At 33.7% G+C, this 13,060-nt stretch overlaps 1 protein-coding gene across 1 annotated transcript; it reads right to left on the reverse strand.

Moving 5' to 3' along the window:
• Nucleotides 1–2,624: 2,624 nt before the first annotated feature.
• On the reverse strand, nt 2,625–5,316 carry LOC110684268 (peroxidase P7-like). The gene is made up of 4 exons (XM_021860704.1): nt 4,867–5,316; nt 4,565–4,756; nt 3,901–4,066; nt 2,625–3,217 (listed from the first exon to the last, which is right to left on the reverse strand). Exons 1-4 carry the CDS (start codon nt 5,071–5,073, stop codon nt 2,832–2,834), a joined length of 951 nt encoding a protein of 316 aa, XP_021716396.1. The 5' UTR covers nt 5,074–5,316; the 3' UTR covers nt 2,625–2,831.
• Between the last annotated feature and the right edge of the window lie 7,744 nt (nt 5,317–13,060).

Below are 13,060 nucleotides of genomic sequence, written 5' to 3' on the forward strand. Positions count from 1 at the left end.
TGTACACCCGGAAGGTGTTAGGGACCATGGTAAACATTTCGGCAATTTTTATTTACAGGCGAAAAAAGTAAAAAAATTCCAAAATTGAAGGCTAATATCCACGCTTTTTTGAGAAATTTTGGAGGTTCCGAGGCCTGGTGTCGAAAAGGATTGAGATTTTAGGGGATAAATTTCGGGGTTATATAATGCTGTTTGGAACCATACATGATCATTATATGTTGTCATAAATGTTCGCGATAAGCTTGAGTTAACAAAATCGCAGCGAGATGTAAACCGGTAAATTGGTCATTTAAAGGCAAACCGGATGGTTCCACCCACCCAATTGGACTCCCGGGGGATATAAGGGACCATGGTAACATTTCGGCAATTTTTATTTATGGGTGAAAAAGTCGAAAAATTCCAAAATTGAAGGCTAAATCCGCGTTTTTTGAGAAATTTTGAAGGTTTTGGAGCCCGGTGTCGAAAATCCTTTAGAATTTTGGTGATACATCTCGGGGTCATATAATTCCATTTGAAACCATATATGATCATTATATGTTGTCATAAACGTTCGTGGTAGGCTTGAGTTAAGGAAATCGGTGCATGTTGTAAACCGGTAAATTGGTCGTTTAATGGCAAGTTGGATGATTCCATCCACCCAATTGGGCTCCCAGAGGGTATTAGGGATCATTGTAAACATTTCGCCAATTTTTATTTACTGGCGAAAAAAAGTCAAAAAATTCAAAAATTGAAGGCTAATATCCACACTTTTAGAGAAATTTTGGATTCTTCGGTGCCCGGTGTCTAAAAGTCTTTAATTTCTAGGGAATACATCTTGTGGTCATATAATGTCATTTTGACCCATATATGATCATTATTTTGTTGTCATAAATGTTCGTGGTAGGCTTGACTTAATGAAATCGGTGCAAGTTTTAAACCGGTAAATTGGTTGTTCAAGTCAATAATTTGCGGATTATAATCAGGTTAGGTCATTTCCAAGTCGGGTCATTCTCGGATTCAAGTCGAATTATGTTCAAGTCAATAATTTGCAGGTTACAATCAGGTCGGGTCATTTCCAAGTCAGGTCATATTCGGGTTGAACTAACTATAAATAGATAATTATCATTTTTATCAAGCTAATTATTTCCCTTGACTGTAATATATATGGCAATATACTTGGGATTTATAGTCTATAATTTAGGAAGATAATTAACTCCTTTGACTATACGACAAATATATACTATATTTAACTCTTAAATTTGAGGATGTTGCTCCTTTATTTTGCTGGCCTGAACTAACTTGGTCTTCCTGACAAAATGCTTTGATCAACAATAATAAGGTGGTCTAAATTGCATTTAAGGTGATTTGAAATCGGGTCAGGAACAATTTGGGTTGAATTTAGGTAGGGTCAATAACAAGTCGTGTTTATTTCGAGTCGGGTGAGTAATAGATCGGGTTGAGTTTTTGGGTCGGGTTAGTAATAGGTCAGGTGAAATTTGGGTCAGGTCAATAACAAATCGGGTTGAATTTGGGTCAGGTCAATAACAAGTCGGGTTGATTTCGGGTCAGGTTTATAACAGGTTGGGTTAAATTCGATTCGGGTTAGGAGCGGGTCGGGTTGAATTCAGGTCAGGTTAGTAACAAGTCGGATTAAATTCGGGTTTTGACGGGTTAAAATGGGTTTGGGTTAATTTCGGTTCAGGTCAATAATTTACGGGTTACATCCGGGTCGTGTCATCTCCAGGTCAGTTCATGTTCGGGTTTGGGTCTCACATACTCGGGTCAACTCGGGTCTAGGGTTGGTTTTAGGTCGGGTTTGGTTCACTATTTTTTCGGGTTTAGATGTGTCGGTTAATAATCAGGTTTGAGTCGATATTTCGAGTCGGGTCAACTTTTGACAACTCTAGTCAAAACTATAATAGTCCAACAGTTTTAAGAAATGACATTTAGCTTAAAAAAAACAAGGGGGTTTTACCATCTTATAAAGTGTTGAATAGACTAGATTAGTTTTGTGTTTGTATAGAACCATATGTGTGTTCAAGAGATCCCGCAGTAAACTTCTTCCAGATGCCAAGCTTTTTTTTTTTTTTTTTGGTAGCTATTAGCAGCGCTTCAAGTTCCACAACAGCATGAATCTCCGCACCTGATTATGTTTTCCAGAGTATGGTGATATTACAAAATGTAAAACTCAACTTATTAACCTACTAAATGGTATATTTTGAAACTTTTTCTGGATTAAATTATGAAACTTGTTAGTCGCTAATAGTTACAATGTTTCCCCAGTCCTAGATGCATGAATGTTGTTTACTATTTCTCTTCTTGTATCGTTTAGTGGCCAACACTTGGTAAGCTTTCATTTTCATCGATATGACTTGATTTTAAAGTGTGCACACAATTACAGTTTTGATGCGATGCTTGGAAAATCAGTATGGCTGAGTAGATTAGCAAAAGCAGAGTTATTTTTAATTTTTTCCAACTAGAGATTTATTGGTTCTAAATGCGCAACCATAAGGCAGAAAAAAGATAAGGTGATCCTAACCACCGGTGAAAATCACTCCGAAACCGGAAAAATAAAATAAAATATATATATATATATATATATATATATATATATACAATAATTATTTTTAAAGAGAATAAACACATATATAACCATTATTCTTCATATTGACAGATTATAATATTGTTGTATAGTGTGGGTTATAATACAGTGTCTGCTTGACTGAATTACACAATCATAAACAACACTTATAGCCGTTATAGGTATATAACTGAAACTAACCATGCCTTGGTATTTTCTTAATTGGATTCACGGCAATATACAGTTGAAAAAACCATGCCATGGTATTTTCTTAATTGGTTTTATGGCAAGAACGCCGGATTTCGCCATTACTTCCAGTAAGTGGCTTGATGTTCCCCATTCTAATCATGCCAGCAGCAAAATCGCTGAAGAACTCGCCTTGCTTCATTGCATACATTTTAACATAGGAATCAGCCTTATTTCCATTGTAAAGTTGCTGGTCTGAGTGAAGCAACCCCTTCTTTACCAGTAAATTCTGGTAATACTTTTCATCAAATTGAAACTTTGTTTGATAGTCCAGGGGCTGCAAAACGTTGTTGCTTCCACTTCGAGGACACTTGTTCTGTAGTGATTTAGCGAAAGCGGCATCAATATTGGTGTCATTGTAGATATGTGACCGGAAACTTGTGCACCTAGCAAATCCAACTGTGTGCGCGCCTATATGCACAAAATTAACAAAGCAGCAACCAAATGAGTTCAATTTGAAGGATAAAACACCACGTCCATCCATATGTAACATCATGTCACCAGCATTATACATGTCAAAACTTTCATTTTCAATTCATATTCAAAAAGATAATGAAATGTTAACGTCCATTCAATATAAATTCTCTGACCATCCTTATAATTCATACGAAGTATAAAATTATAAAGTACTTGTATATATGAAGTACTTTCTCTGTTTTCTTTTAAACGCAACACACCCTTCTAACACGCTTTTTTAGGAGATGATTAGACTAGATAAACGAGCTACTTTATCAAAATAGTTGCAGGACCAAGATTATAGAAGGGTTAGGTACTACATGTATAAATTTTTTAGATTAATTTATGTGTTTACATTACTAAACCTCTTCCTCAAAGTGCGTGCCGAGAAGGTGTTTTGCATTTAAAAGAAAACTGATTAAGTATTAGATAATCGAGGTAAAATCCTACAAGTCCCATTTGCCAAATAAATTTTTGTAATGGAAATGAGTGGTGGTGATAGTAATTGTATATGGATACATTATATTATATCTCATTATTATAACAACCATTTACTACTGCCTATCAAACGAGCTGATAATGTTTGAGAAATGATGTTTACTCGAGGGCAAAGAAAACAGTATAGACATTAGGCGTACCAGAGAGGACCACCATGTCCTTGAATGATAAACCCACAGCGGCAAAACTGGAAGTGAGATTACTGAGATTGAAAGAAGGTTGAGGTATAAAGGCATTGGCTGCACTTCTGTTTGCTGTAAGAGAATCTCTTCTTCCCAATCCTACTTTCCATGTAGGACCGCCATACTGCAATTGCCATTTTCATGTTAGCTAAATAGTTTGTATAAAACACGTGCACATTAATGTTCTGTGGATGTCAACTAGCTTAAAGTCTTGGGGTAGGGTGGTACTTAGAGATCAAATCTCATCTACATCATTGCCCTTGCGGGTCTCTCTACGCTAAAAAATCAAATATCATAGTTCTATTTGAGTTAGTTTAACCCTAGTGGATATCAACTAGCTTAAAGTCTTGGGGTAGGGTGGTACCTAGGGATCAAATCCCGTCTATATCATTGTCCTTTCGGGTCTCTCTGAGCTAAAATCAAATATCATAGTTCTATTTGAGTTACTTTAACCCTATTTACGTCGAACCATCAAATATTCCTCCTTAGTTTCATTTTAATTCCATAATTAATTGCCTCCATAATGTACATGAACAATAAATTAAACAAGATAATCAACTAGGCATTTTAAGTGGAAAAGGATTATGTAGGGAGCAAAGAGTAACATTCAAAAACAACTTACATAAACAACGGCATCACGAGCTATAAGAGCAAGAATATCAGCACAGGAGACTACTCCAGGGCATGCCTTCTCTAAATTGGCCTTAATCTGGTCCACAACCTCAAATCCACGAACCGAGTTATTATTAGGTATAGCAGTTTTCTCACCTGTGAATGTTGAAGTGTCATCTAGTAGAATTGATCCATCGCAACCCTGATTAACAAGCATGGCATGAATAATCAACACTTAAACAATCACCTACACATATTAGAATCAAAATATTGCAAATATTGCCTTATAGTGTGGCCGCCTTAAGCACTTACATTGACAAAGCAATCATGAAAGTGCAACCTAAGCAACGATGCTCCAACTCGAGCCTCGTTTTTTATAGCTTTTGCCACTCCTTGCTTAACAATACTAAGAGCATTTGGGCAAGAAGAGGAATAGAAATTTGGTGAAAGCTGGCCATGTCCACTATGAACAACACCAAAAACAATGAGAAGTAACAAGTAAAAGTTGCCACAAGCCATTTTGGTTTATTTCAAAATCACACCGACAAATAATATAGGAGCTTGCTACTTTATAAGCAATCTAAACTTGACTGTGTCAACAAATTAATGGTGCATTATTTGTGTCTCATGAACAAGCTAATAAAGTTCAATACAGGGTTCAAGAACCATTCATGTCACAATCAAGTTAGTTTTGAATACATGTTCTATAGTCACTTTCCTATAACTAGATAAGGAACTACGTTACATGATTTGGAGGTAAAAAAATGTTAAATAATCTATTCATTTGAATTTTTATACATCACTTCATTATATATAGTTTGCTAGATTTACTTAAAAAAAATTATTATAGGAATTGCAAGAAGAGTTTAAACCAAATTATTAGAATCTCCTCTGTAAAATAACTCAATAGTTTACAATAACTTTGGGACTTTGATACTTAATAAATCTAAATTTTAGCAGATTTGTGACTTTGATACTTTATAAGGCTTACTTTGTAATTAGCTACCCCTTATGACGAGTCAGAATTCTAAAAATAGGTTTCAAGTCAAGTTGAAATGAGTTAAGTTGGCCACCGGCCAGTTTGACCGGTTGTGTTCAAGTCGGAAATCTCATGTTGAGTTTAGAATTTAGATTAATCCAATTCAAGTTGTAGACCAGTTAAAGTTGATTGCATCTAATTTGGGCAATTTAAGAAATCATGTTATCTCTGGCAACGCCATTTTCATAATCAAGCCCCTAATAGCTAATGGTTATGTTCAAATGAGATTCTCTCTAAAATCAAGTCTCTCATACTTGAAAAAAAAAAAAAACATAATACACAAATCAGCTTATTTTTTTTACTAGGTGTTAAACTTTAAAACACACTTTGTAATACACAATCAGTTTATTTTTTCCTTAATACAAGTACAATCGATCCCAAGATCTCTTGGAACCAGGAGGGGAGCTCTAACCACTTGAGCTATCCCTCACTGCAGAAATTAGATTAGAGAAGTATCAAAAGTTACAAGAGAGTTAGGGAGGTTTATTCTCCAAGATTACATTCCGAATAAAGTCGGGTGGATCATACAGACCGGTTTACAATTAATTAACTCGGTTTACAATAACTACTTTGCTACTTTATAAAGCTTTACTTTTAGCAATTTTGTGACTTTGATACTTTATAGTGCTCTACTTTTATAAACTGTAGGGAACACCTTGTTACCCTTACCATGAGTTAAGAGTCCTCAAATCAGTTTTGGGTTAACCTATGACAAGACAATACTTATTGAATCAAATTGACACCGTGTTAATTTGGCCGACAGTGCATTCGTGAACGTGTTCAAGACAGAGGCAGAGTGACCTTCCTAGCTTGAACACCTTCGGCAGGTAGGGGCATAGGGCTGTGTCAACAGGTCTATTGAGTTTATGTAAATCTAGTCCAAGTTGTGAATGAATTAAAGTTGATTATTTGGATTTAAGGTAATTTTGGCATCAAGTAACCATATCATGCAAGTACTTTTTAAAGTGTAGCAATTAGCTTCTAATAGTATACTTTTTTTTTTTTTTTTTTTTTGACGAATTCTATTAGTATACCTTAATCATTGTTAAATCCTAACAGACTAATCAACTTTTACAGCAACTATGACACGGATTGCAATCAGCTCATCATCAAATGCTACAACACAATGGTGGCGACCACGGTCACAAGTTAATGTCATACTTTTCTTATTGGTTTTGTCAAGTTCAACGAATTTTAGATAACTAGAGGGTTTATAGCAGGAAATGTCCTATTCAGGTTAAATCTATTACGGGTTGTTGGTCCTGATACGGTTAGGTGTAGATCAGATTCAATTCTTAGATTATCAGCAGCGTAGATTTCATGCGTACTAGCTCCTACGAGTATAGTTTTATTTAATAAGTTTACATCTCATGCTTTTGAAATCACTTGCATGCTCAAATCAATATTACATCTATATATAAGCATATCCATTTCAAAATTTCAATGCAAATGAAATAGAATGTCATAAAAAACAACAAAATTGACATCATGATGGTCTAAATTCTATACTATCCTAAAGGAAATATCTTGAGGAAAATATCCATCTGTTTTATTATAACTTGCAACTACTGATTTACCCTGCATTAAATTTAAGGCCCTCCTAAAAAACAAGACATTCCAACTACACAGACATTATTAGGCAAGGGACAACATTACAAAGACAAAAGATAAGACACCATCTTTAAGACAAGTCTCCACCCACCCATAAGAGTACACTGTAGGGTCCGAAATGTTTTACTTCATCCGTTCTATTAATATTGCAACAATGGACTTTTTGCACTATTCATCAATCTTGTTTGACCATATAATATGAGTTATACGTTAAACAAAATATAGTCAAGTGGGATCTTGTTGGATTCGTCTCATATAATACTTTCACAATATCAACTTTTTGTAATTTTTACTCTTACACAATTATAGATATTTAGCATATAAAATGTGTTTTGGGATGCGTAATTTCCTCCTTGTTGCAATATTAACAGAACGGAGGAAGTAACTTTTACAAAGACCTCTTTTAATAAATTATCATCATCTCAAATCACTCCCTATGATTTTGACACAAGGTCGACCCGATGTTATGTGTATGAACCTTCATAAGTCTCTCCAACTTAGGCAAAACGGCTAATAATTAACCATAATAAATGCTTAAATAAACAAGCCATCCTTGCCTTTAAAATTTGGACAAACAATAGATATAAAGTTATTTATTTTCAATATGATGTCTCAATATCAATTTCATTTTCAATGCATGAAATTGACATCCCTCCAATGAGAAAATTGATGAGTTACTTTAATAAAGAAAGTTCAAGGAGATAAGCTTTTAGTACAGGCAAATTAAAGCACATACAATTCATTATAAGAGAATATGCAATTAAGCAACATGTAAGTATAAGAAAAAGATCATTAATTACAAACTTAACACACATCATGCTCCCACATGCACAAAATAGTGAATGGAATGGGTTTGAATCTAGTAAAATCACACATTAGAATCAATCAACTTGACTCAAACCAATTCAAATGCTTGTAAATCCTGAAAGAACCTAAACCCACGATAGCCCATAACAACAGCTTTATCCAGTTTATGTCTGCTTGCCAACACTATGAGCAGCTTAGCCATCCCCTTAATGTCAACTATTTTCCCAAGTATTCACACAACAAACCAATCAGAGGAAAAGATATCAATAACTCAGTTCCCAATTATCAATGTGATTTCACTCTTCAATCTTTAGAATTTACATATCTACTGACAAAGGAATCATAATACCTTTGGTTGGAATATCTCACTAGTCCTAAACATCCAAGGAACACAGTAGTCACAGAGGAGAGCACAATTGTAAAATACATCCTCACTTTGGATGGTACAATATATAAACTATAAAGCAATGCAAAAATTCCAAATCTTACCCTCAAGAAACTTGAAAATCTTCACCTATTAAGCTAAATTATTAATATGCATATGAGAGTTTTCTTTACTTCTCTTTGAGGTTGATCATTGCCATGAATAAATAATAATATATAGATGCCATCAAGCTAGTTGACAATGTTGGTATAGACTTTGAAAGTAAAGTCAAATCTCATCTTCATCATTACCCTTGGTGATCTATAGACATTAATTAAACATAAAAATTAAAATAAAAAAAGAAAAGAAAAAAAATACCCTTTGAACCCACCCTAGCCCCAGGATAAGATTCTTCCATAAATCTAATCCTAATTCCTAACATCTTTTTCAATAAGCTGCTCAAGATAAGTATCAGTAGTATATACCTAATGCAGTCAGTCAAAATTCTTCTGACCATTATTTGGGTAACTTTGGATGCTAGGATTTTTAATACAGTACTGTTACGATCATCATACTCCCACAATATTTACACTCTCTCATCCTTAAATCAACGGCTCTTGTCAAATTAACCCTCAAATCAAATATACATAAAGCCATCAAAATACAAAGACAGCACCCCATACTCTCTCAAAACTTAGATACTTTAAAGCAATGCCTCGTAATTTCACTCATTCTACAATTTTAAAATCACAGTTTTGCAAGAAATACTCAAAGATAGCAAGGCTACACTTGGTAATTGGTACCTAACACTACAAATACTAGAAAGCGTATATTCATACTAGACCTTTCCTCATTTACTAAAGAGAAATAAACTAGCCGCTATTACCAATACAGCCTGCAATGGAAGCTACCAAATAAATAATAAAAAAAAGAAAAAAAAGCAATAAGATTGCATAACAAAGTCCAAAAAGAAGCAACAATCTTTAATTTGTTATCATGCAACCTTAGATTTTGCTCCCATAACAAAGTCCAAAAAGAAGCAACAATCTCTCACGTGACATCTGATAAAATTAAGCATATGAAAGAAGGCAACAATCCACTTAGCAGCAAAACATTTGAATATATTTCCCCACTCTTTTCAATTATCAACAACACTTTCTGGCTTCAACTTAATATTCTCTGCAACGACGACTGTAAGATATATAATAGTACTGTGTACACAAAACAATAAGATTGCATAGAGCTTATTTAGACAATGACAAGACTTAATTCTAACTTGGACATAAGCCCAGAAAGTAATTCCACAACCCTCAATACCCCAAAAATTTGGCAATTACAACATGCAGCTTCCTGATTCATATCACTTTGCTCATCTTATTCCCCCAAAAACAAGACCCCTCAACATACAAACCAACATAACCACCACCTTCAGAACAAGTTTCCCAGCAAACGTGAGCAAAATCTACAAGCTTTTTCCACTCATTAGAGTCATAACTTCAAAACTAGCACATCATTTGGCATGAATATTATTTTACACAATATAACAATAAAGAATAATACCAATAAATCCTTCCAAAATGTAATCATCAGCTAACTATAGAACTTCCAACACATGCACCATACATATTTTGTTTCAAGAATATATACTAAGGCTGTATTACTAGTTATCTAGTTCTATTTAATATTTCACCATTTTCCTCTAAAAACATAAGCCTTCATCAAATAAACAACAGATCAGACCGACAACCAATCTTCACCTTTGTAGAACCTAAAACTTGCCAACCAAGATTCCTAACAAAAATAATCTAATAATCTACAACACCAGCTGTTTGCAGTCAAAAAAAAGTAGTACATTACTTGGTATAAATAACATGTTATATGCTACATGACTATATGTAACACTTAATGCCAATAAATCCTTCCAGGATAAAACCGTCGATTAACTATATGTAACACTTAATGCCAATAAATCTTTCCAGGATAAAACTGTCAATTAACTATACAATATCCAACTTGTGCACCTATATCATCAATTGGTAGTCACTAATCTCAATCATGCAGCTTAAATAATCTCAAAAATAACCAATTAAAGCATAGAAAAACTCGCACATTACACTTGGTTCTCAACATATAATTCCCTCCTTAAATCAACACCTCTTGTAATAATGACCCAAAAGTCACAAACTAAAACAATTGTCAAAACATTTCAACCGTTCTGTTCAAATGATCTCACAGATAACGGATTAAGGTATCAGAAACTCCCTAATCAATATTTTGTCCTCAATGTATTATTACCTCTTTAAGTCTACACATGCCACCATTCAGACTTCTTAAGTGCTTCCAATCTTCACTTATTCACAAAGATACATGATAACAACCATCAAAACATCACAGATTTAGCTTCCAAACTTCATCTCAGATGTTTCCCTATATGTAGAATTCTTCATAAGATGACTTAATGTGTTTTAATCCAAGTACCAGATGAAAAACACAGCCACAAACAGCAGATCCCAACCTCTAATAATAAAAATCATCCCACCCATTGTCCACTAGACCATCACCATAAAATAAAGAGCACGCAAAACTTATCACAAAACGTAACTACTAACATTCCATTCCAATAAGCACTACTTGACCTAAACAACTTGATTTGAACTATTAACAAAAAACAAAATGTACTTTCGAAATTCTAAACCATACAAAGTTCAAAATTCTTTCCAGCAAACAATAATATAAACAGCCATAGGCAATTCGGATAAAATATTTCAAATATAGGACAATCAGGAATTCCCCAAGTTGTAATAAGCTTTAACAATCATAATCAGACAGCATGGAAATATTCCTAAACACATCAGCAAAAGACAACGAAAAAAAATAGAAATATAAATACAAGTTAACAATTATGATCTCAATCCTTTGTTTACAACTATAACTATAAGAATAAAAAGAAGCTTCCTTTTCTGGTAACCACAAAACTACACTTAACATCAACAATTACACTTTCCTTTAGTCGAAATGAGACTCTCCAACATTTCACATTCTTAGCATAATTACCCAAGTCTAAATAGAGGTTATGATGGACAAAATATAGTATGTAGTTTTATTAGCAAAAGTGAAGCCGCATATTATTATTTTTATTCATTTATTTATTTTTATTTTTTTAAAATCAGCTTGCTTAATGTTACATATCATGCATATTAACATGTATCATACAAAAAGAAACCCCTCGTCAAAATAACCAAAAGATCAACACGCAACCTTCACCTAGACCACACAAAATTAACAAACAAGATTCCCTTCAAAGCCAGATAATCTACAACAAGCTGCTTTGCACTCATACCTAAAGAAGCACACAACTTGGCACACAAGTTAATCAATATGAAGAACATAATAACAGTAAGTCCTTCCAGAATATAATCTCAATTACACTTTTAAACTAGTACCCCCGCACATTTTGTTACAAAAAAAAATTCGGCTTTCCCACTGTTACAAGTATTAGTTGCTATATCATAAATATCATCAAATTCGAGTCAAAAGAAACCCCTCCATCAAATAAACCAAAAGATCCCCACAAAACCTCCACTTTCTAATCACACATACTCTGCAGCCTAAATTCCCTTCAAAACTCCAATGATCCACAACAAATTGTCAACACTCATCCCTTGTATACTGTATAGCACAATACTTGACAGAAAAAAGTTAATCATTCAAACATTTGAACTATATTGACAATTAATAGTCACTCATTTCAATCATTCTGTTCAAAGGATCTAACAGAAAACCCAATTACATATCAGTAGCTCCCTAATTTAAATTGTTCTCAACCTCCTTAAGTAAAAATATGCCATCATTGATCATTCAGAACCTCAAATAAAACACAATAATAACCATTAAAATATAATGGACTTGGCTACCCCATTTCCTTTCAAATGTTTCCAACTATACAAATTTCTTCACAAAATTACTCCAAGTATGCTTTCAAAATAAAATTTTCACAGCACACATAAAAATAGCCACTAGAATCTTAAAGGACCAATCCACTATCACATCATAAGTAAACTCAAAAGCAACATACCATCATATTCCTCTCAAACTTAAACCTCTGAATCAAAGAAACCCAAAAATCAACAAGAAAACTACTTCATGGTTCATATATGGGAGACTTGAATATTCAATCATTGCAATAAGCTTTATGCCTTTATCTATAGTAATTGGATAGTATGATATATTTCATAACATAATATCAGTTTAAAAAAATAATTATAAATGGGAATACATTTCAGCGACTATAATCTATATCATAACGTCTATGACTATAACTATATTTGACAAACATTTACATTTAAGTCGACACAAGACTTCTGCATCTCTACATTTTACAACTGTAACAAACAGACACATAATTTATAATTGTCTAACAAACATATACAAGACTTGAGCATCTCAAATTTTCCTCGATACTAGCTAGTCAAAACCAGCAAATGTCGGACAAAGCCAAATAGTTGCAAAAGCAAGAGTACCCCAACGCATTTTGTGACAAAAACAATCTGCTCTTACTGTAATAGATCATGCATATCATGGCCGAAACCTCAAAAACTTCTCAATAAACGTGGATATTAGCCTTCAATTTAGGAATTTCTTAACTGCTTTTCACCCGGAAAAATAAAAATTACCGAAATGTTTAC

This window comes from Chenopodium quinoa, unplaced genomic scaffold, assembly GCF_001683475.1.
Source record: "Chenopodium quinoa cultivar QQ74 unplaced genomic scaffold, ASM168347v1, whole genome shotgun sequence".
NCBI classification, from domain to species: Eukaryota; Viridiplantae; Streptophyta; class Magnoliopsida; order Caryophyllales; family Amaranthaceae; genus Chenopodium; species Chenopodium quinoa.

Excerpts from the sequence above, each read along its gene's own strand:
- LOC110684268 (XM_021860704.1), bottom strand. The coding sequence starts at position 5,073 with ATGGCTTGTGGCAACTTTTACTTGTTACTTCTCATTGTTTTTGGTGTT. Across the intron at positions 4,067-4,564 it reads CTCGTGATGCCGTTGTTTAT|TATGGCGGTCCTACATGGAA; the intron begins GTAAGTTGTTTT and ends TGGCAATTGCAG. Across the intron at positions 3,218-3,900 it reads GGACATGGTGGTCCTCTCTG|GCGCGCACACAGTTGGATTT; the intron begins GTACGCCTAATG and ends TTGTGCATATAG.